Source organism: Perognathus longimembris, chromosome 1 (genome assembly GCF_023159225.1).
Source record: "Perognathus longimembris pacificus isolate PPM17 chromosome 1, ASM2315922v1, whole genome shotgun sequence".
Lineage (NCBI taxonomy): Eukaryota > Metazoa > Chordata > Mammalia > Rodentia > Heteromyidae > Perognathus > Perognathus longimembris.
Window position 1 is genome coordinate 7,732,947 of NC_063161.1, and position 23,137 is coordinate 7,756,083.

Below are 23,137 nucleotides of genomic sequence, written 5' to 3' on the forward strand. Positions count from 1 at the left end.
GCCTGCCCTCCTCAGGAGGCTCCTAGCTGAGTCGTCGTTCAAAGCCAGCACAGGCGAAAACGTCTGTGAGACGCTTATGTGCAGTTAGCCACCAAAAAGCTGGAAATGGAGCTGTGGCTCAACTGGTAGAACATCAGCCTTGAGTGAGAAGGCCCAGGGAAAGGTACAAGGCCGATTCAGGCTCCAGTACCAGCAAGCACGCGTACGCATGCACACACACACACACACCACTGTATCAAAAGCTCTCAATGGACAGTGGGCAGGAGTGTCCCACAGCTCCAGCCCATGTCAGTGATGGTTCAGCTTCCACCACCATTGGGACCAGCACTGACCCCCCACCCCCGCCCCCCATCCATGCTAACCATTGGAAAAGATAGGAATGGCTGTTGGGTGGGGCCAAAAGGCAGGGGAACAGGACCCAGGCTGGCCGTCGCTGTGTCCCATCCCTTTGGGCATGTGATCCGAGCCACTGCAATGAGAACCTGCCCTGAGATGCTGGGGGGGAGAGGGGAGGGGGGGTAGGGATCCAGAGTGCTGGGCCACCTGCTAGGCCTGAGTCCTGGTCCCAGGCAGGTGCTTCTCCCCAGCTTCATGAGGAAGTTAGTGCTGCTGGGATCTCCAGCCCCCCCGCCCCCCCCCCCGGGGGAATGGGCTGGACAAGTCCTCTGGGATTCTGAAGCAAGCAGGAAGGAGCTGAAATGCAAGTGGCCCTTCGGAAGCACTGCCCACAGCCTCTGCCACGGGACGAGCCTCTCCTGGCTCAGGGCCAGCCGCCCCACAGGCAGGACCCCGCCCTGCACGCTCCTGTCCCCGTCTCAGGTGTCCATCACTGACCAGCTGTGTGCCCGGGGAAGGGGTGTGTGTGGCCGCTGTTTCTTGTAGTGCCGGGCAAACACTCAACCGCCAAGCCGGTCCCCATCCTTGATGTCACCCGCGACCCGACTGCCGGCTCACTGGTGTTTGCTTTCTGTGTGTGTTGGTACTGTACTTGAACTCAGGGCCCAGGCTGTCCCTCCGCTTTGTCAAAGCCTTGCCTGGGCTAGTTTTGAGCTGTGAGCCTCAGATTTCAGCTTCTTGGGCAGCTCGGACCGCAGGCGGCCTCGCTGGGTGTAACGGACACCTCGGCAGACGAGGGCTCGGCTGTGCATCAAGAGCCGCTATGTCAACGACGTGCGTCCCTGGAGAAGGCAGGAAATGGGACGGCTCCTGGGGACAGCACCCTTCGCAGGGCCCACACCCAGGGACCGACCAGGGACTGGGAGCAGACAGACACTCCCACGGCACTTTATTAAGGACTGGTTACAACAGGGCGGAGGTAGTGGGAAGGCCCAGCCCCCACTGACTGGCACATCATCATCATCATCATAATAAATACATAAATAGGCGGACGTGGGCTTAGGGAAGGTGGCACAACACTGACACGGGGGTGGGGGGAGGGAACAGGACCCCCTGCCCCGCGGTGATCACTGTCAACACTGGACAGGGGCTGTAGAGGGATGGGGCTCTCCACAGCAGCCCCAGGGCCCCCCACACTTTGTAGAGGGGTGTCTTCACACTTGGCCCCATGTTGATTGACTGAAATCCGGACACCTTGGCCGGTCCAGCCAGATGCAGATTGTCAAGGGGCCACGGTCTCCCTGACTTCCACACTGCTCTACTGGGGTCTGAGAGACCAGTGAGTGGCTAACGCGCGGTGTCCCCGGGTTCCTAGGACATGCAAGGACCGCCCTCGCTCGGCTTCCGCGTGGTGCGCTGGGGCCGAGGGCAGGTGGGGTGGCGGCTCCTCTCGGGACTGACCGGGGCTCACTGTCTGTCCCTCAGCCGCCTTTGGTTCTCGCAGACCATGGGCTCCGCAGTCCCCCTGGTGGTGGCAGGGCTGGGGGGTGGGGGGGCGGCCTAGAGACAGGGAGGAAATCCAGTGCTCAGGGCGGGGGAACCTTCGGTGGGCACCAGGACCCATTTTCCGCAGAGGGCAGGTGGCAGGGCAGGAAATAAGGCCACCTGGTCGGGCCGGGCCTGGGGAGCCTTGGAACAGCCGCGCCAGGGCAAACCTCCCCTGGGTCCCAACCCCACCGGAGCGAAGAGACGGGCCGGGGCGCCCACGGCACAGGACGTGGCTCACCAGGCCCGAGCCCCGCGTCCGTCTGGGGGCTCAGGGGGCAGGGGGAGTGGGCAACAGGTGGGTGGGCTCAGTCCCCCAGCCCGTCCATCAAGTCCGCGATGCTCTCCACGTAGTAGTGGGGCACCAGGTCGTGCTGGCCGGCCGCCAGGTAGGCCTGGGCCTCCTCCAGGCGCGAGACGCCCGTGAGCGTGAGCACGGTGGTCATGCCGCAGCGGTGGCCGAAGAGGATGTCGGTCTCCAGGCGGTCCCCCACCATGAGCGTGCGGGCGGGGTCCACGGGGACCTGCTCCGTGAGGCACTCGAACATGTAGGGGCTGGGCTTGCCCACCACCAGGGCCTGGCGGCCCGAGGCCGTCTCCACCGCGGCGGCCAGGCTGCCGGTGCCTGCGGGACGGGAGATCAAGTCAGCGGGAGGCGGCTGCGGGCCACCACGCCACAGTCCTTGGACAGGCTGGTCACAGCTCTGTGCCTCAGCTTCCTCATGGCTAATGAGCAGATCTGCAGCACCTGCCCCCTGTGGGTGCTACGGACACGGGCTTGCCTGGGTCAGCCCGCCTGTGGCCCGCTGCTTTCAATCCTGGCAGCCGTGTGGACCTCTCTGACGTCCCCTGGACTCACTGTCCAACAGGGACCGGAGAAGACCTACCCCCCCCGAGGTGCCGTGGGCACCGCATGGGCAAACCCTTGGCCAGCACGGATGCTCGTTGCTCCCGGAAACCATCTGTGCTCCTGCCCAAGAACGTGCCAGGGCAGAGAGACACGTCACACCCCTGACCCCAGGGAGCCTTCGGAGGGAGAGCGGCCGGCCGCCTGGGAGAATTCCAGCTGGAGCCCAGCTGCGCGTGTTCTCTCGCAAGCCACAGGGTCTAACAATAAACAGGAGGCCCGCGCAGCTCTGTCACCCAGCCCGGCACCCACCGCGGGCACAATGAGGCCGCGGTGCCTGCCTACAGCCAGAGCATCCTGTGTCCCTAGCCAGATGACAACGGGATGCCGTGTCGGCCCCGGTGACCGGTGGGCAGACTGCAGCTCAGTCATGTTAATTGGCCTAGGTCTTACAGACTCTCGAGGGGCAGCAGGACCTGCATTTTTAGGAATTTTGTCAGCTGGCTATTGAAGGAAGATACTTATTTTTTTTTTTAAGTCTTATGGGAGTGGTGAACATGCCTATAATCCCAGCTACTCAGAAGACAGAGACAGAAGAGTCAGGAGTTCAAGGCCAGTCTGGGCTGGCAAAATTAGTGAGACCCTGTCTGAGTTGGGTATGGTGGCTCACACCTGTAGTCCCAGCTACTCAAAAAGAGGTGGTGATGGGGAGGCCCGCAGTTTGAAGCCAGCCAAAAAGTTCACCAGACCCCCATCTCAACCAATAAGAGCTGGGCATAGCCGTGCGTGCCTGTCATCCTAGCTATGCAGGAAGCATAAACAGGGAGATCACAGTTCAGACTGGCCCAGACAAAAAGCAAAAAGGTGTTGAAGGCATGGCAAGTGTGAGGCCAGGCCCTGAGTTCAAATCCCAGTACTGTCAACAAGTAAAATGTCAGCAAAAGGCCTGGAGGTATGGCGTGACTTGGGGGGCACAACACTTGCCCAACATGCCTGGGCCCTGGGCGCGACCCTCACATGGTAATCAAGAGATAACAAACACCCAACTGTCAACCTCACACTCAGGGAAAGCAAGTGCTGACAGCAGATATGACATTTTCAAAGCTGCCAGCTCCTGGAAGATTCCTCCTAATATCTGCCCCAGAACTTGCTTGTTTTTGTCTGTCTGTGTGCTGGGGATGGAGTCCAGGGTCTAGTGCATCCTAATAAGCACATGGTCTACTGCTATGCCATTCCTCCAGCCCACTAGATTTATGTTCTTCCCTCCCTCTCTCTTTCTTTCTTTTTGCAGGTCCTGGGGCTGGAACTCTGGGCCTGGGTCTTGTCTCTGAGCTTTTGTGCTCAGGGCTTCAAACAAGCTCTTCCACTTGAACTGTAGCTCCACTTCCACCATTTTGTGGTTAACTGGCTGAGAAAGATTCTCAGGGACTTTGCTGTCTGGGCTAGCTTTGAATTCTGATCCTCAGATCTCAGCCTTCTGAGTAGTTAAGATTACCCTCTACCAATTTTCTTAAGAACTGAACAGGGCCGTAATCCTAGCTACTCAGGAGGCTGAGATCTGAGGATCAAAGTTCAAATCCCAATCAGGCAGGGAAATCTGGGAGACTCTTATTTCCAATTAACCAGCAAAAAGTTGGAAGTAGGGCTGGGGATATGGCCTAGTGGCAAGAGTGCTTGCCTCGTATACATGAAGCCCTGGGTTTGATTCCCCAGCACCACATATACAGAAAATGGCCAGAAGTGGCGCTGTGGCTCAAGTGGCAGAGTGCTAGCCTTGAGCAAAAGGAAGCCAGGGACAGTGCTCAGGCCCTGAGTCCAAGGCCCAGGACTGGCCAAAAAAAAAAAAAAAAAAGTTGGAAGTAGAGCTGTGGCTTCAGTGGTAGAATGCTAGCCCTGAACAACAACAACAACAACAGAAAAAGCTCAGGCCCCAAGTTCAAAACCCAGGACTGGCATAAAAAGAAAACAAACAAAAATGGGTAAGGAAGAAGAGCCACTTGCCCCTCTGCTCCAAGCTCCCCCAGAATGGGAAAGCTCACCCTGAGTCGCCTCAGTGCACTTTTGCTGAAGAACAGCCCCAGCTGTGGGCCCCTTCCATTCTCACCAAGGTAGCGACGCCTGCGTCCCACCTTCATCCCTGGCCTAGACCTTACCAAGGCCCCGCTGTCAGCCAGACACTGAAGACAGTTCGGGTCCACAGCCATAACCCCTCCCGGGGGGGGGGGGGGTTGGAGTCAGGGGGAGCGCTCTGACCTGCTCTCTGCCTTCTGAGACCCCACTAACTCACATCCAGCCAACCAAGGCCGTTGCATGCTTTGTGCTGACACATTCCTGAGACAGCGGGCCTTTCGGGTAGCGACACAAGCTAAACACACCAGGAGGCCCATGGGGAGAGGGTGGGACATTGTCATTTAAGATTTTGTGTACAATAGGGACTTTGTTAACATCGTGTGGGTGTGCGCGCACTGAAATCAGGTCCTTGTGCTCTCCCTCAGCTTCTTTTGCTCAAGGCTGATACTCTACTACCATTTGAGCCACACCCCACACTTCTGACTTTTTTTTTTGCTGGCTAATTGGAGATAAGAATCTCCTGGGGTTGGGAAGGTGGCTTAGTGGTAGAGTGCTTCCCGGCATGCATGAAGCCCTCAGTTCCAATTCCTCAGTACCACATAAGTAGAAAAAGCTGGAAGTGGTCCGGTGGCTCAGGTGGTAGAGTGCTACCCTTGAGCAAAAAGAAGCTCAGGGGCAGTGCCCAGGCCCTGAGTTCAAGCCCCAGGACTAGCAAAAAAGAAAAAGAATCTCCTGGATCTGTCTGCCCAGGCTGGCTTTGAACCAAGATCCTCAGAGCTCAGCCTCTTGAATAACTTGAGATTATAGGCATGAACCACACACATGGCATTTGTTAGTATTTCTGTACCTCTGATTCAAAGCTACATTAGTTGTGCCCAAGCAAAAGTCTCGGTTTCCCCAGAGAGGCAGAGGTGACCACAAGGGAGAGTCTGGGTGGGGTGGGGGTTCAGACCCCAGTCCAGTTCTCCTGCTCCATCACTAGCTTAAGCAGCTCACTTTCCCTCTCTTAAAGACTCAATTTATTTCTTTCTTCCTTCCTTTCTTTCCCTCCTTCCCTCCCTTCTCTCTCCTGACACTTGGGCTTGAACTCAGGGCCTGGGTACTGTCCCTTAGCTTTTTTCACTCAAGGCTGGTGCTCTACCACTTGAGCCATAGCTTCACTTCTGGCTGTTTGTTGGTTAATTAAGAGATAAAAGAGTCTCAGACTTTGCTGGCCAGGCTAGCTTTGGCACTGGGACCCTCAGCTCTCAGCCTCCCAAGTAGCTAGAACCACAGGCATGAGCTTGTCGGAGCCCTGCCCAGCATCAGTTTAACTGAGAAAGGGGACACTTCCATCTCTAGAGTACTTTGGACAAACAGACATGGAGGTGACACACAGAACTGGTTACAATTCACAGCCGGGGCAAGCACCTCCCACCCATCACCGGCCTCCCCCCGCGCTGGCATAGTGGGTACCCTGCATCCAGACAGACAGATGCTTGTTGGTTATGTAACCAACCATCGATCACACAGCCAGTCGGCTGGACCTCGGGGCCAGACTCCATCTGCCTGCCTCGATGCTGTCCCAGCCCTCCCCAACCTCCCTCCCCACGACCACCCTCCCAGGCCCTTTCTCACACCCACCCCCTGGGGCAAAATGACAGGAGGCCAGTTCCAAACGCACAGGGCCCCGATCCCTCCTGCAACTCCCTTAAGTCACCACAGGCCCCAAGTTTGCTCATCGGTCAAAAGGGGGCCCCACCCACCGCCGCCCCCACGCACGGGTGGCCGCTGCGGGCCCTGCAGGGGCTTGAGGGCTCCCTAGCACCCCCCCTCCCATCCCCGGCCCCAGGCCTGCAGGCGCCGGGGCCCGGACGGCCCTCCGCCGCCGGTCCCGCGCTCACCGGGGGTCCGGCTGCCGTCGCTGAGCGGGTGCCAAGGGTCGCGGTCGGTGGCCACGAGCAGGCAGTCGGGGTCGCGCAGGTGCGCGCACGCCTCGCTCAGCTTGGAGAAGGAGAAGTGCTCGTCGTAGCCCACGAGCACGGCGCGCACGCGCGGAGGGGCGTCCGGGGGGTCGCCGGGGTCCCCAGCCAGGCGCAGCCCCGCGGCGCGCAGCTCGGAGCGCAGCCCCTCGCCGCCCAGCACGAACACGGCGCCCGGCGCGCCCGGCGGGCCCGGCAGGCGCTGGCGGAGCAGGCGCGCGGCGCACACGGCCGAGCTGAAGAGCTGCTCGGCGCGCGGCGCCCCGAAGCCCAGGCGCGCGAAGCGGAGGGCCAACTCGGGCCGCGCGCGCCGGCTGTTGTTGCTCACGAACAGCGTCGCCTTACCGGCCCGGGCCAGCCGCTCCAGGAGCTCCGGGGCGCCGGGCACGGCGCGCTCGCCGTTCCACAGCACCCCGTCGCAGTCGAACAGAACGCCCTGCGTCCGGGCCAGCACGTCGCGCAGGCCCGCGCCGTGCAGCCGCTCACAGCGCGCCATGCAGCCGGCTGGCCGCTCGCACGACCGCGCCGCACTCGCTCCGCGGGCACGGCCTGCCCCGGCCGCTACGCGCAGAGCCAATCGGTGCGCGAGAAGGGATGGAGGGCGGGGCCGCGGCCTGCCTCCCGACCAATGGGAGCGAGAGTTTCGGAGAGGCCTGGGGCCGCTAGCGAACGGATCTGGGAGAAGAGGGCGGGATCACCGCAGACGCTGAAGGCCCACAAAGAACTCGTTTGGTCGCTGGCCCCGCCCTCTTTCTCTGTTGGGCCAATCGTCGCCAAGTTCCAACTTCAATTGGCCTCCTATAGGGCAGGAGTCCTGGAGACTGATGCTCTTTTTGACTAATAAAGGGCGATGGAGAGGCAAGGCGGCTCCGCAGCCAATCAGAAGCTTGGGAGAGCTGGTTGCTAAGATGAAAACAGATGCTGAGCCGGGCGCCAGGGGCTCACGCCTGTAACTGTAGCTTCCTGGCAGTCAGCTCTGAGGTTAGCTTTAGCAGTTCCAAGTCGGCAGGGAAGTTGGTTTGACTCTTACCAGAAATAAAAATAAAAAATAAAAAGGCTGGAAATGAAGCTGTGGGCTCGAGTGGTAAAAGAGAAGCTCCGTGTCAGTGCCCAGGCCCAGAATTCAATGTCATCATCGCCCTTGGAACTTCGGAACCTGCCGTTCAGAGCCAGGGTCTCAAACACGTGCCAGAGCAAGAGTGACTGAGTTTCTCCGGGACACTGGGGTCCTCTACACTGAGTGCTCAGTAGACCTTTTTATTTGGGTGCCAGTCTTGGGGCTTGAACTGAGAGGGCCTGAGCGCTGTCCCTAAGTTTTGGTGCTCAAGGCTAGCACTCTACTATTGAACCACAGCTGCATTTCCAGCCTTTTGGTGGTTAATTGGAAATGAGAGTCTCATGGACTTATCCTGACCAGGCTGGCTTTTAACCTTGAGCCTCAGATCTCAGCCTCCTGAGTAGCTAGGATTACAGGAGTGAACCACTCAAGCCAGGCCTAGACTTATTTTTTTCAGGTCTAATTTGTGTACAGTAGGATGCATAGATTGTAAATGTACAGCTCCGTGGCTTTTGACAAATGGTTTCTTAAAATCTGGATGAGTAGGGCTGGGAATATGGCCTAGTGGTAGAGTGCCCGCCTCGCATACATGAAGCCCTGGGTTCGATTCCTCAGCACCACATATATAGAAAAAGCCAGAAGTGTCGCTGGGGCTCAAGTGGTAGGGTGCTAGCCTTGAGCAAAAAGAAGCCAGGGACAGTGCTCAGGCCCTGAGTCCAAGGCCCAGGACTGGCAAGCAATCATTCAACATAATCTGGATGCATAGCTAGAACAAAGTTTGTCAAATTATGGTTGGGATGGGCAGTGTTTAGTTGCTGGCCAGTTGTCCTGGGTGATGACAAGTAAGTGCCCCCCCCCCGAGATTAAGGGTGGTGTTGCAGAGTGGGAAGTTTGTGGGAGGAGGGCTTCTGATCTGGAGAAACTGCAGATCTTAGATTTAAAATGTCGGGGAGCTGTGTTTTCACAGTTTCAAGGGTACCAATCTCAGAGCAGGTGCTGGAGATATATGACCCCCAACCCTAGAAGCTCTGGAGCTGAGGGAGAACCATACCTTTGAGGCTCAGTGTTCCCTACTGCTGCAGGCCTTTGCTTAGGTGGTCTCCTAGGCCTAGAATGTTCTACCAGGTGGGGAGCAGTGGTGGCAGACCGCTAAGCTACTCTTTAGCTTCTGTGTGCCAAGGTGTATAGTGACCCAGCTCCTCAGAAGCCAGGTGCAGTGGGCATTCAGCTCAGAGGAAGGCCCCAGACACTGGCACTGATCATTTCCCACCAGAACATAGCAAGGAGGCAGGGAACGCCCTCCCCCCTCCCTCCGTTTTGTTGCTGGTACTGGGGTTTGAACTCCGGATCTGGGCATTGTCCTTAGCTTTTTTCTCTCAATGTTGGCACTCTCCCACACCCTCACTTCCAATTTTTTGGTGGCTGTGACAAGAGTCTCAAGGACTTTCCAGCCTGGTTGGCCTTGAACCTAGATCCTCAGATTTCAGCTTCCCAAGTAGCTAGGATTACAGGTGTGAGCCCCTGGGGTCCTCTTTCCTGCACCCCACCCCCTTCACTGCCAGGACAGGAAACAAAACTGTCATTCGGCAACTGTCCCGGTTTTGTCCAAAATAATTTATTTACCAGCCTTACAAAAATACGTCGGCAAGAGAAAAATAAAAGTCCTGTAGACGCGGGCAAGCTTGTCCGGTTCTTCTGGTGGCTTCCTGGGGGACACTGCCAGCGTGGGGAATCAGAGGTGGGGATCCCAGCCCCAGATGGAAAAGGAAAAAGATCAGGAAATGGGGGTGGGGTGGGGGTGCCGTCCTGAGCCTTCCTAGCCACAGCAGCTGTCCCAATGGGTACCGAGGCACTTGCAGGCAAGGCTGGGGGCTCCACCCCAGGCCGGGACGGTCCTGAGAGGACGCAGGGGGGGGTACATAGTGGGGAGGGGCGGGGCGCGGAGGGCTCAGTCAGTCTCCGAGGCCAGGACCCTAGGGCGGGGCTGAGGGGGCGGGGCGGGGCGAGCGGGGTCCCCGCTTGCAGCCTCAGGGGCCCCTCCCGGGTCCCTCGGCGCGGGGGTATTCAAGGATCCTGGGCCGGGGGAGGCCGGGCCCGGGGAGGCCGGGGACTTGCGGCTCTGGCGCCGGGCCGGCTGTGGAGGAGCTGGAGGCAGAGGAGGGGGCACTGTGGGGGCCCGGAGACTGGTGCCCACCAGACGGCGGGGCAAAGCTCGTGGGGTCCCGGGGCTGCCGGGGGACAGGGGCGGCGGGGCTGGCGGGGAGGAGCGGGTGCTGCTGGAGAGCTGGGGCGGCGGCACGGTGGGCCTGGCGGGCGCGGGGCGCTTGGCTGCAGAGGATGGAGAGAAGAGGGGGGGGTCAGGCGGCGCCCCCCACGCTCGTGCCTACCCCAGGACCTTTGTTCCTGCTGTCCCTGCCACAGTGGCCTCTCACCACTGAGGGGTCTGCAAGTGCTCCATCAAAGGGCCTGTCCTGGGAAATTACTTTGTCTTTTTTGTTATTTGTCCAGGCCTTGGTTTTGAACTCAGGGCCTCACAGTCATGCTGGGCTTTTTCACTCATAGCTGCTACTCGACCCCCTCTCTAGAGCCCGGCTCATTTGCTAACAGCCTGCCGTCAGGGCGGAGGAAACTGAGGCCCAGGCAGGGCCCCCCCATCCACCTGCCCGGGGTCAGAGCTGGAACTCGAGCCCGGTACCGGGTGACAAGGCCTGGGCTGTTCAGAACCAACTGAGGTCCGGGTCCGCCTCTCCCGCCTCTCCCGCAGCTACTCACTCCGCCGCACCGGGTCTTCTGCGGGGGGGCTCGTCTCCAGGGGGCCCCTGCCGCCCTTGGGTGAGGCTGGCCTGGGGGGTGCTTCGGGCTCCGGCCTGCTGAGGCAAGGAGAGGGGTGGGTGCTGTCTGGACAGTCTCCCCAGAAGCCCCCTGGAATCTCGGGGTGACTGCCGGCTGTGGGGTGGAGGTTAAGGCCCCAGGGCCTGCTCCCGCCTCCTTGTGGCAGGGACGGGACGGGGGACAAGTAAAAAGCCACAGGGTGATCGGTGATCGCAGGAGGCGCAGAGCGCTGTCACCGTCCCCCGTCCCCCATCCCCCACGCCTGCTCCACTTATCACTGGGAAGCCGGAAGTAGGGCTCTGGCTCCCCCCACGTCTCCTAAGCCCCCGTGGGACTGGGAGTGGGGGGCTGGCCCCACCCAGGGCCCTCACCTCTCCTTTCCACACGCTGGGGGGGCCGGGGCCAGGGTGGCGGCTGGCCCGGCCACGGCGGGCAGCTCCCCAGAGTCCAGCTGGTCGCTGACCCTGTCCTGGGGGGCGAGGGCCGAGAAGAGGCCCGACACGTCGAAGTTGATGTCTGGGGACAGAAGGAGCAAAACGTGAGGTCCGCGGCTCCCGCCAGCCTCCGGCCCCGGTGGGGGTCAGGGCCGCCCTCCTTCCCCTGGAGCCGTCGGTCAGCGCTGGGCTCGGCCTCCCCACTCCCGGTGACCCCGACATCGACGACCGTGAAGCGGCCGGCCCAGAGTGCCCCCCCCCACCCCATTTCACAGCCGGCAAGCTGAGGCCCCGAGTGGAGGAGGAGTGGCTTCGGCAGGCCTGGGGTGGGGGCTGAGTGGGAGGAGGGCAGTGTGTGTGTGGGGGGGGCGGGAAGGCAGCAGCTTCACCTCCAGGGAAGAGGGTGTCCGCGGTCTGTATCAGCGCCTCGACCACACCCACCACCTGGATGGAGGACACCGAGGCAGCATCCAGCTGGGCCTGGTCCCTGGCACACAGGGGAGGCAAAGCCAGTCAACGACTGACCCCCGCAGTTCACTGTGGCCCTGCCCCGAGCGAGCATAGTCGATGGCCAGTCTCTCCCTTCCTCCACCCGCAGCAGACATCACTAATCACACACAGAGCCCTCCCACAGCTCTGCGATCCAGTCAGCCATTACCACGCTTCTTCATTCAAGACTGGCGTTCTACCATTTGAGTCACAGCTCCAGGTCTAGCTTTTGGCCAGTTAATTGGAGATGAAAGTCTCACAGACTTTGCCCGCTTGCATTGGCTTTAAACCTCAATCCTCTGATCTCAGCCTCCTGAGTAGCTAGGATTACAGGCGTGCCCAGCCGCCATTCATTGTCTAATTCACCAATCCCCTCAGAGTTATCTGTATAACTTCCCCCTAATTTACAGATGAGAAAGTGACACACATCCCCCCTCCAAGGCCCAACTCTGGAAGGCTGGGGGTAAAGTGAGAACAAGATCTACAAGCTCCCAGCACCACCCCCCCTCCCCGCAGCCTACCACAGCCATTACCCAGAAGGCCTGACTCCAAAGCCACGCCCCCCCCAGACTGTGGGAAGAGGAGTTGCTGGATCCACTCCAGGGACAGGGAAACCGAGGCTCCTAAGGAGCAGGTGGCGGGCTGGGGCCAGCTTCCCCACACCTCTTACCCTTCTTTCTCAGGTGGCCACAGCAGGTTGGGCCCCAGGACGATGGCAATGTTGCTGGGGGTCATCTTGTTCACCTCCTGCTCCTCAGCCAGCCTGGCCAGGAACTTCATCAGGTACCTGGGTGGGGTGGGGGCGGGGGGTTGGGCAGAGCCAGGGTCCCCCAGGTCACGGGTGCCTGGGGATGATGGCCCTGTGGCCTGAGAGCTTCCTGTCCTGGGGTTTGTGACGCTTTTTGCGGGAGAAGACCCCCCCACAGCAGGGTTTGATTGGGGCTTGAACTCGGGGCCGTGCGATTGCTAGACAGGAGCTCTACTGCTGCTGAGCTGATCTACTCACTGGGTACCCACTTTGTGTCAGGCACAGAGTAAGCCGAGAACCCCAACCCACACGCACACACGCGCGCGCACACACACACGCACACACACACACGTAGGACCAGGACCTCAGAAACACTTCTTAGGACTCGTGGCCAGTCTAGACTGGAAGCCAGGGCTTCCGGGACCGCTGGGGGAGGGGGAGGGGGGGCAGGCGGCCGGGGGCTCACCTGAGGTTGTGGAGGTTCTCGGGGGGCAGGCGGCCGCACACCTGGCGAAGAGCCTCCAGCCGGGCCCCAGGCTCCTTCAGGCTAAGGAGGGAGAAAGAGCCCACGGTGAGCAAGCTCCAGCCCATGCCTTGGCAGCCAGCCCTCTAGATCCCCCCCCCCCCCACACCTTACCTGGCTGCGTCCAGCCAATCGTCATAGAGGTCAAAGGTCATCAGGGGCTCAGGCAGCTCCCGGAGATAGGACTTGAGGGCACCTGAGGTGGGGGGAAAGGTCAGCGCACCCGGCCCCTCTCCTGGTGGAAGGAACCTTCCGCCCCGGGTCTCACTAACTCCCTCGGCTAGTCAAGGCCTGAGGGTTTATCGGGGCCATGATCTCGTGTGTGCATTTCAGGGGGTTCGTGACCCCCCCTGACGCGAGGAGCCCCTGTGTGTGTGTTCTCGGAGGTCTCCTGGGCGGGGCGTCAGGCCTGAAGCTGGCCCCTCGTGGAATTGTCCATCCACTCAGCTGTGTTCCATCCCCTACCCCCCGCCCCCCGCCCCCGCCCCGTCTCCCCCGTGGCTGGGGTACCTGCCACCGCATGGGGGTCAGAGCAGAACTCCTCCAGGCTTTGGGGGTCGGAGGCCATCGTCTGCTTGAGGCGCTTGAGCACCGAGGCCCCGGCGGCCAAGCGGAAAAGACCCTGGTGGGGGGAGGGGAGGGGCGGGGCGGGAGGGATGGGTGAGGGTGGAGGAGGGCGGGCAGGGGAGGGGGCCCGGGTAGCCTGGCTCCCTATAGTCTGGCGGGCAGACTTGACCCCCCCCCCCCCCCCGCCCCGGCTCTCGAATTCTGAGCAACAGGCCAAGCTGGGGCATCTTAAGTGGCGCAAGGAATGCCCTGTCGGAAGAGGCGGGGCCACGGGGCCCCCCCTACCCCCCCATCCCCTCCCGTGGCCCAGAGCCCGCACCTCCTCCCGCATGCCCTCGGAGAGCAGCATCAGCACGCAGGCCTCGATGGGAAGGGCGATGTCCCGGCCCAGCTCTCGCAGGTGGGTGCCGAGCGCCACCCCGTACACCCTGGAGAAGGGGGTGGCCGTCACCGAGGGGGAGGGGTCTGCAGGGACGAGACACATCAGAGGCCCAGGGTCCTCCTGCCCCAGGCTGGGGAGCGGGGAGCTCAAGTGGGGCCACCCCTCCCGCCCCCCCAAAGCCAAGGAAACATCCGGAATCATCGGGTGTACCTCTCCCACCTGCCTCTCCCTCGAACCTCCCCCCCCGCCCCCGCCCTCGGGCCAGGCAGCCTCCTCTCCCTTTATTCCATCCTCTCCACGCTCCCCACAAACGCAATCCGCTCTCCGCCCACCCCCCCACCCTCAGAGGTCATCGGGGCCTTTCAGGACAGGGTCAGGGGTCCCCAGGTCCCCACCTGCTTGGCTGTGGTTGTCCCTCAGCTCCGCCAGGGCCGTGTCCAGCGAGCTCAGTGATCTGCGGTGGTAGTCAGCCTGGATCTCCAGGAGCTGGGAGGGTGGGGGGTGGGGGGGAGTGAGGAAAGCTGGGCCTCCCCTACCCTCACAGCAGATGCCCACCGTCTCTCGGGGGGAGGGGGGGTTCAGGAGCGCCTCCCTGCGGCGCCCACCCCAGGTTCCAGCTGACGGGAGCCGCGTCTTAGACTCACGTGAATGAAGTAGTTGGCGTACGAGTCCTCCTTGGTGGCAAAGTGATACAGGTCAGCCAAGTACTCGTCCTTGGGGACAGAGGGACCAGAGGTTTACCAAGTGAGCTGAGGGGCTCCCAGGGAAACTGAGGCTGGGAGGGACGGCAACCTGTGCAGGGCTCCCACTTATACCTCCAGAGGCCCCCACCCGCTCTTCTCTCTCTGAGAAGACCCTGAGGGCTCCTGAGCAGCTTCTGGGCCCTACATTCTTAGCACTGTGTCTAAGTACTTAGTATACAGTTATTCTTCCGTATAGCCTTCATTTGCTCATTCATCCACTCAGCGAACACCATCTATCCATACATACACCCACCCACCCATCTATCCACCCATCTACCCATCCACCCACCCATCTATCCACCCATCTACCCATCCACCCACCCACCCATCTATCCATCCACCCACCCACCCATCTATCCACCCATCCACCCACCCACCCATCTATCCATCCATCCACCCATCTATCCATCCATCCACCCACCCACCCATCTACCCACCCACCCATCTACCCATCCACCCACCCACCCATCTATCCACCCACCCACCCATCTATCCATCCACCCACCCACCATCTATCCATCCATCCACCCACCCACCCACCCATCTATCCATCCACCCACCCATCTATCCATCCACCTACCCACCATCTATCCATCCATCCATCCACCCACCCACCCATCTATCCACCCATCTACCCATCCACCCACCCACCCATCTATCCATCCACCCACCCACCCATCTATCCACCCATCCACCCACCCACCCATCTATCCATCCATCCACTCATCTATCCATCCATCCACCCACCCACCCATCTACCCATCCACCCACCCACCCATCTATCCACCCACCCACCCATCTATCCATCCACCCACCCACCATCTGTCCATCCATCCACCCACCCACCCACCCATCTATCCATCCACCCACCCATCTATCCATCCACCTACCCACCATCTATCCATCCATCCATCCACCCACCCACCCATCTATCCACCCATCTACCCATCCACCCACCCACCCATCTATCCATCCACCCACCCACCCATCTATCCATCCATCCACTCATCTATCCATCCACCCACCCACCCATCTATCCACCCATCCACCCACCCACCCATCTATCCATCCATCCACTCATCTATCCATCCATCCACCCACCCACCCATCTACCCATCCACCCACCCACCCATCTATCCACCCACCCACCCATCTATCCATCCACCCACCCATCTATCCATCCACCCACCCACCATCTATCCATCCATCCATCCACCCACCCACCCATCTATCCACCCATCTACCCATCCACCCACCCACCCATCTATCCATCCACCCACCCACCCATCTATCTACCCATCTACCCATCCATCCACCCATCTATCCATCCATCCACCCATCTATCCACCCATCTACCCATCCACCCACCCACCCATCTATCCATCCATCCAGTCAGCAAACATCATCCATCTGTCCATCCATTCTCTCATTCACCCAGTCAGCAACCACCATCCATCCATCCACTCATTCATCCATTTACCTAGTCAGCAGACACCATCCTTTCATTCACTGGTTCACCCAGAAAGCAACCACCATCCATCCATCCATCCATCCATCCATCCATCCATCTATCCATCCATATCCATCCATCCCTCCCTCCCCTCACCCATCACGCACCTCAGAGTCCAGGAAACAGACCACTCCCCTGCTCTCTGGTCTCACGCACACAGCCCATCCCCCTAGGCTCCCCATGGGAGCGCTGGCTCCTCAGAGCCTGGCCTCCAAGGCCAGCTCTGCCGTTTCCTTGTCACCATCTGTGCAATGGGGACAGTACCCAGCCCTTCCACCCCCCTGGGTGTGTCAAGGGACACCCTGTCCCCTCACCTTGCACTGCTCCACCTTCCTCTTCAGCTCCTCCTCCTCCTCCTTCAGAGTCTCCACCTTGTTGGCAGTGGTGGTGTGGCTATAACTGCCCGGGCCAACGCCCAGGCCTTGGCTGCTACCCGAGTTCTTGGCTGCCTGGCTGAGCCTGGGGGTGGGGGGGGGGCGATTCCAAGATGGAGCGGTCACTAGCCACATTGCCCAGCCCATCCGGAGGCGGGGGTCCCCTCTGTGCACCTGACCGCGGGACCCCAGCATTTACAGATGCAAAGCCCTGGGCCTCTCTGCCCGGCCTGGGCCCGGGAGCTCTCGGCCGCCCTCTGGTGGCCGGCTCGGTGATCACAGCGGCCCAGCGTGGGGGAGGGGGCGCGGGGGAACAATTCCTGCCATCCACGGATGGTGGAGGACTGTGGGGATCCCAGGCTTTGGGGTCACCCGTGGGACCAACTGTCAGCAGCACGTGCACAACACGAACCCATGAGCGCTGCAGGAGTCCTCGTGCGGCAAAGGCCTCGAGGCCGTGGCCGCCCAGGCTCCGGCGCCTGCCCGCCTACCTGCTCTTGAGGGCACTCCAGTCAGACACCAGCTTCTGCAGGCTCTTCTTGTGCTTCAGGATGGCCGGCAGCTCCTCCTGCGGGCGGGCACGGGGAGGAGGGTTCAGGGGGCAGGGAGGGCAGCCAGAGGCGGGGGAGGCTGAAGCCCGGAGGGTGGGGGTGGGGGGGGGGAGCAGAGGCCGGGTCACCTCACTCAGCCTGCTGAGGGGCTGCAGGACGTCTTTCTCCAGGCTCATCTCAAACTCGGCCAGGATGCGGGCCAGCTGGTTCTGGATGGCGCAGCTCATCTCCAAGGCCTTCCTGTGGACAGATGCGCGGGCAGGCTGGTCGAGGCCTCCACTCCCCACCACTTCCTGCCCCCTCCATTTGTGCTGGGCCCGGCGCCCTCCCCCTCTCAGCAACCTGGGCCTTGTTCTCAGCGTGGTCATCCTCTTTTCCTTTGCCAGTCCTGGGGCTTGAACTCGGGGCCCGAGCGCTGTCCCTGGCTTCTTTTTACGCAAGGCTAGCACTCTACCACTTGAGCCACAGCGCCACTTCCGGCTTTTTCTGTGTATGTGGTACTGAGGAATCGAACCCAGGGCTTCACGTATGCGAGGCGAGCGCTGTACCGCTAAGCCACGTTCCCAGCCCCTGGTCATCCTTTGGACGTGACCCTCCTCTCCTCTCGGCCCTAGTGGCTTCTGGGCCATTGGGTGAGGCCAGGCCGGGCCATGCTTACCCCATGCTGGAATCGGGGTCCAGCTCCTTGAAGCTCTCAGCCATGGTGGTGGACAAGGCCATGAGCGGAAGCTTCTTCTACGGGGATGGGAGGTGGTGCGGGTGAGGAGAGCTGCCTCCCCCACCCGCCTGCACACCAAAGTCCCCCGCGGTGTGAGCAAAGCAAAGCCCACAGTCACAGGTGAAAATGAAAACCAGGTGACCACAAGGCCTGGTGTGGATAATATCTCCATGTCCTCAGGCCCTCTTTTCCCTACTCCCCAAAGTCACTTTATGGGGCGGAAAGAAACAACCAATCCCACTATAGACTAGGAAACCACTATGTGGAATGGGGGTCAGGAAATTGCCCCAGGTCCAAGGAGATGGCTTGCAATGGGACAACTGACTCCTTCTCCTATCCTCAGGGCCTAGGAGGTCGCCCTTGTTGCAACTCAGCTTGACCCTCCAAGGTTCCCTTGCTTGCACTATGCTCTGGCCTCATTCAATGGTGTGTGTGTGTGTGTGTGTGTGTGTGTGTGCGCGCGTGTACCTGTGTGTGCCATCATAGGGCTTGAACTCAGAGCCACTTGTTTCCGCTCGAGGTGGATGCTCTACCGCATGTGCCACCCGTCTGGCTTTTGGCTGGTTTAAGGGATGTAAGAGTCTCGAGGGTTTGTCTGTCCAGACCAGCTTCAAGCCTCCGTCCGTCCTCAGATCTCAGCCTCCTGAGTAGCTAGGATTCACAGGTGCCGGGGATTCAACCTAGAGCTGCCCTAGGGCCTTTTCTATGCCTGGCAAGCGCTCAACCACTGAGTACCACTCTCTGTGGGATTGGAGGCCGGGGTGACGAGCTGCGTGACATTGGGTGGGTGAATCCACGTAAGCAAGCGCGTGTCTTGGTGTGCAGACGGCGTCTCCTGCTAGGGCTCTTGCCAGCCTTGGGTGGCAGAGGATGCCTGTGCACACCTTAGCAACAGACTTGAAGGAACCCTCGAGAAAGACGCCTGCTGACTAATCCCGGTGTCATTCAATCCAGCCCGGGAGCCTGCTGGGCCTGCCGCTTGCCAGAGAAGTTTGGGTGTAGCCGGAGCCTGGCCTTGGCTCACAGTGCAGAGGGAGGAGGCCTCAAGAAGGGGCTGGGGAGCCTCAGGAGTGAGGTTTGGTGGTAGAGGCTTACACTGGAGAGGAGACCCCAGGCCCCTCTCTTCTTGCCTTTCCTCCTGCCCAGGCCCCTTCCCCGCCGCCCCCCCCCCCCCCCGCCCCGACTCACCACCCGCTTGTCCATGTCAGCCCCGCTCTGGCCCTGCAAGCACGCCTGCAGCCGCTTGTGCACGTTGTGGGCTGCTCGCTTGGCCGGCTCGAGTCGCTGCTCCACCTGGGAGAGAGGTGCGGGGTGGGGGGGAGGTCAGGCCCCCCCCCCACCCCGGCTTTTCCCTTCCCCCGGAGCCCCCAGTTGCAGTTCCCGCCCACCGGCCTGTGCACCGGCTGGCAGGCTGCAGGGGCCGGTGCGGGCATGTACCTGCAGCAGGTCCTCTCCCAGGAACTCCGCGGTCTCCGTGGTGCTGCAAGGGGGAGGGGCACCCCTGTTGAGCCAGCCTGGGCCAGGAACACCTCTGCACTGGGGCACCCGGACCCCACCGTGTCCACCGCCCCTCCGGGGTGGGTGGCTACCTCCTCCTCCCAGTCTGAGCACATTCCACCGGGCAGGAATAGCTCGCAAGGTTATTTTCCCCTTCCTGCACCTGGGGGGGCCCCTTCCTGACCAGAAAGTGGATCCTGGAACTGAAGGCAGCCCGGAGAGCCCTCCAGGGCCCATTTTGGGGACATGAGCAAAGTTTCTCTTCTCCCTACCCCTCAAACTGTCAGCCTGCCCCGGAAGGAGGAGGCCTAGGCTGGCTTCCAGAACGGGAAGTGCCAGCGCGGGGACTCTGGACCGTCGCTGTGGGCAGAGGTGTCCTAGGTCCCTGTCTAGAGAGACCCAGGGGATGTGCAGGCCCACAGCGCCAGGGCCGGGGGGTGCTTGGCTAGGTGCCCCCACCCCCCCGGGCGTCGGTGCCCCTGGGAAGCTGGGGTGCGCTCTCATGGTACCCCGCTGCTGTCCCCGCCCCTGGGCCCAAAGAATGGGGAACTCCTAGGCCCGGGGAAGAGGAGCCGAGGAGACAAGCCTTCTGAGCTCCGAAAACTTCCGGCCTCCTGGTCCCCCCCCACCCCCCCCACCCTCCCCAGCTCAGCCTCTGTCTCGGGGGGACCTGGGGTTCGCTCCACCTGAGCCTGGGAGAAGTGAGACTGGGTGGGGGGGGAGACTGTCCACTCGGAGCCTCGCCTCCTCCTGTTGTCCCCCCCCACCCCCAAGATCAGCTCTGCCTGGGAGTGAGGGGAGGGGGAGGAAGGGGGTCTGGCCGGCTAGAGGGCGGCGCTGTCTCCACCCCCGCTTCCCGCACCGGGGTCCCCCCACTTCGAGTCCCGCGGGTGGGAGCCGGTGACACTCACCGTCCCAGGCTGCCGGTGTGGGCCAGCTGCCGCATGCGGTGCAGTTGCCTCTTCATCATCCTGGGGGGCCAGGTGGGGGCCCCGGGGCCACGGCGGGGGGCGAGGTGCGCAGCCCCCCCGTCCCCCGGGCCGGCGGGGTTCCGGGGCCGCGCGCGCTGGGGCTGGGCTCCGGCGTGGGCTCCCTCCGGCGTGGGCTCCGGCGCGCGCTCCGCCCGGGCTCCGGTTGGGCTCCGGCGGGGTTCCGGCTGGGCTCCGCGGGCGGCGGGGGCCCGCGCCGTCTCCGCCCCCCTCCGCCCCGCCCCGGCTCTCCCCTCGCCAAGTTTGGAGGGTCGCCCGGCCCCTCCGGCTTCCGGGGCCCCCGACCCCCGCTGCCCCACGCGCGCGTCCCGGCCGGCCGCAGGACCGCTGCGGTGCACGGCGGGGGGGGCCCCCCGCTCGGGAGGCTCCTCCCTCCCCCCCCCACCCGCACCCCAACTCCGCCCCGCCGCCGTGGCGGGAAGCAGGTGAGCCCGGCCGCCGCCCTCGCCTCCCCGGTGTGTGCGAGGCAACCTTTGCACCCGCCTCCAAAGGGCGGGAGGGCTCCGTGCGCTGGAGAGACGGGCCCCGGGTAGGCCCGCCCGGAGCCGGGCCCCCCATCCCGGCCACGGCACCCCATCCCGGCCACGGCACCCCCTTGCGCCCCTGGCCCCGAGTTGTGGCCGGCCGCCTGGGACCCGCGGTGGCTCTGGAAGTCTCTGCACATTGCTCCTGGCCCTGCTGTCCCCTCCATGTGGGTCCTCAGCAAGGGCAGTTTCCTCCATCCCAGCAACTGCTCTTCCTTCTTATAAGGTGAAGGACGGTGAGGGGGCTGCGCTGAACCCCCAAACTCAATAGCAATTCTCTCTTTGGCGCTCCACTGAAAAACCAAGTGGGGCGTACAGTAGGTGCCCCATTACTGCTAGGGAATATGAGACAAGAGAAACTGGCGGACAGTAAGCTCTCCTCTCTGGCCGGCTGCACCCCCTCTGGCCTGTGCACCCCAGAGCATTGGCACTACGGGGGTAGGGCTCTTGCAAGAGAGCCATGGCCTGTCTGTGGCTTTATTTCATTGCCAGGCTGCTTGAGCTCCATGCTCAGTACCCAGCAGCAGTGGCACCTCCCCGTGAGTCCTCTACTTCCTGAAAGGAGGGGTTCGGAGGACCCTGTGAGGCTGACTGGAGTCCAGGGGGAGCCCAGCCGCTGCTGCTGCTGCTAGCTGCCCATCTGGGAGTCCACCTGATGGAACCCTGGCCCCACCCTTTTCCATACCTGAAGGCTGTTGGGCTACGGTTTGGGGAAGACGTGGCAAGGGATTCTAGCCAGGGCACAAGGCTTTGGGGAACACTTTGATGGAGGGAAAGCCCCAGAGTCTGGGTTCCTAAAATGCGGAACTAGGGTTGAGCATGTCTGGGTTCTGGTCCTGGCCTTCCATCTTCCCCATGAGTCAGGTACCAGGAGTTCATTGTGACTCAGTTGCCCCTTCCTGTGCACAGCCTATTGAGTATAAAGGCTGGAGGTTCCCAAAGAGGGACCACCTTCTGTCCTTCAAGAAGTCTCTAGATTCCAGGTGCTCCTGTGTGGGTCTGAAGGTGTCTGGGAGGCAAGGCTCAGCTTCTATCTCTGTCCCTTCCTTTTTGAGGTGACTGGCTCTGGCCTGGGAAAGCGGGGTGTCTCTCCACGTGGGTTGCAGCAACAGGTTCCCTAGAAGCAATCACTGTGGGTGATCAGGCCACCCAAGTTCTTGCCCATCCCCCAGCTCTGGGCTCCCCTCCAGTCAGACCAGGGGACCTCTGTGCATCTGCCGGGGGTGATCTGCGTGGCGAAGGCTCCCTCTGGTTACACTGAGATGGCGGAAGGCCATCGTTGCTGTTTAGAACTGCGGATGTAGAAAGGGAGAGCCAGGGTCCTGCCTGGCTCTGGCTGAATCGGACTTGGGGGACCCGTGAGGACATCATGGCACTCACTCACCCGGAACGCCACAGGGGACGGGCAGGGTGCGGATGGGACTCGTGGCTCAGCTTGGTCACCTCTCTCCAGCTGAGCGGCCTCGGGTGTGATCGTTCACACTTGGGCCTCAGCGTCCTGCTCAGTTAGCTGGACCTCATAGGCCAATGAGAGGATCACGCCTTTCCCCTCCCCCCCTTTAGTGAGATTAACTACATAAATCTCACAGTACAGTCTTACCTTCCCAATGATGGACATAGTCATTCTAGTCTACAACCCTTATGAACTCTATGAACAATAACAATAAAACAATTTCTTCCGGGTTGGGTGATATGTACGTTTCTTTCCTTTTGCTTAGTGTCATCTGTTGCCTCTTTTTCTCTTTCTCCCCCCGCCCCCGCCCCCCAGCTCCCTCCGCCCTTGAGTTGCTTAGTTCACTTTCACCAATGTCCACTGCAGCCGCTGGTGCCCCTCTACTGTATTTTTTTTTAACCCACTTCCCCCTCATTCTGTGCCCTCTTCCCACCTTCCCTCAGATGTGTACATGTACACACCATATGTCAGGTACCGAACATAGAGTCCTCTAAATACCAGAAGACAAACTAAGAAGTCTTCTGTTTCCTTATCTTTGGAGTTCTTTTCAGTCTGTATATTATGTACACATGAAGTAGTGCTTGGGTCTTACTATTTGGTGCTTTCCCCCCCCCCCCAAGACTGTCCTTTCTTGGTTTCATTGGGATCACATCATTTTTAAAATTTTTTGGTGACAGCACTGGGGCTTGAACTTAGGGCCTTGTGCTCACACTTGGCTTTTACACGCAACACTAGTGTTTCACCATTTGAGCCATACCCCCCCCCCACTTCCGACTTTCTGCTGGTTAACTGCAGACAGGAATCTCAGGGGCTTTTTCTTCCTAGGCTGGCTTCAAACTACTCACATTTCAGCCTCCCGAGTAGCCGGGATTACAGGTGTGAGCCACCAGCCCCGACAGGGTCACACAAGGTAATGTGCGAGTTGCTTAGAAATTTGCTATCCTCACTATGGAGTCCACCAGAAGTCAGGCTAGAAAGCCGACCTCT

The 23,137-nt window shown here is 61.1% G+C and overlaps 2 protein-coding genes across 4 annotated transcripts; both read right to left on the bottom strand.

The window, feature by feature from the left end:
- Positions 1-1,268: 1,268 nt before the first annotated feature.
- Positions 1,269-7,271, bottom strand: LOC125358568 (pyridoxal phosphatase). Its single transcript, XM_048355805.1, has 2 exons — positions 6,682-7,271; positions 1,269-2,506 (listed from the first exon to the last, which is right to left on the bottom strand). Exons 1-2 carry the CDS (start codon positions 7,253-7,255, stop codon positions 2,190-2,192), a joined length of 891 nt encoding a protein of 296 aa, XP_048211762.1. The 5' UTR covers positions 7,256-7,271; the 3' UTR covers positions 1,269-2,189.
- Positions 7,272-9,420: 2,149 nt separating this feature from the next.
- On the bottom strand, positions 9,421-20,255 carry Sh3bp1 (SH3 domain binding protein 1). Of its 3 annotated transcripts, none has more exons than XM_048355786.1 (18): positions 20,096-20,255; positions 19,125-19,167; positions 18,876-18,980; positions 17,628-17,704; positions 17,098-17,209; positions 16,910-16,986; positions 16,359-16,503; positions 14,436-14,504; positions 14,187-14,277; positions 13,729-13,874; positions 13,353-13,464; positions 12,957-13,038; positions 12,786-12,866; positions 12,242-12,358; positions 11,472-11,569; positions 11,020-11,164; positions 10,589-10,683; positions 9,421-10,144 (listed from the first exon to the last, which is right to left on the bottom strand). In XM_048355786.1, the coding sequence occupies exons 1-18, from the start codon at positions 20,152-20,154 to the stop codon at positions 9,765-9,767; spliced, it is 2,034 nt and encodes a 677-aa protein (XP_048211743.1). In that variant the 5' UTR covers positions 20,155-20,255; the 3' UTR covers positions 9,421-9,764. The 3 variants fall into 3 exon arrangements, with proteins under 3 accessions (XP_048211743.1, XP_048211734.1, XP_048211752.1); XM_048355777.1 differs by having other exon boundaries at positions 10,589-10,686; XM_048355795.1 differs by lacking the exons at positions 18,876-18,980; positions 19,125-19,167; positions 20,096-20,255 and adding an exon at positions 18,572-18,744 and having other exon boundaries at positions 10,589-10,686.
- Between the last annotated feature and the right edge of the window lie 2,882 nt (positions 20,256-23,137).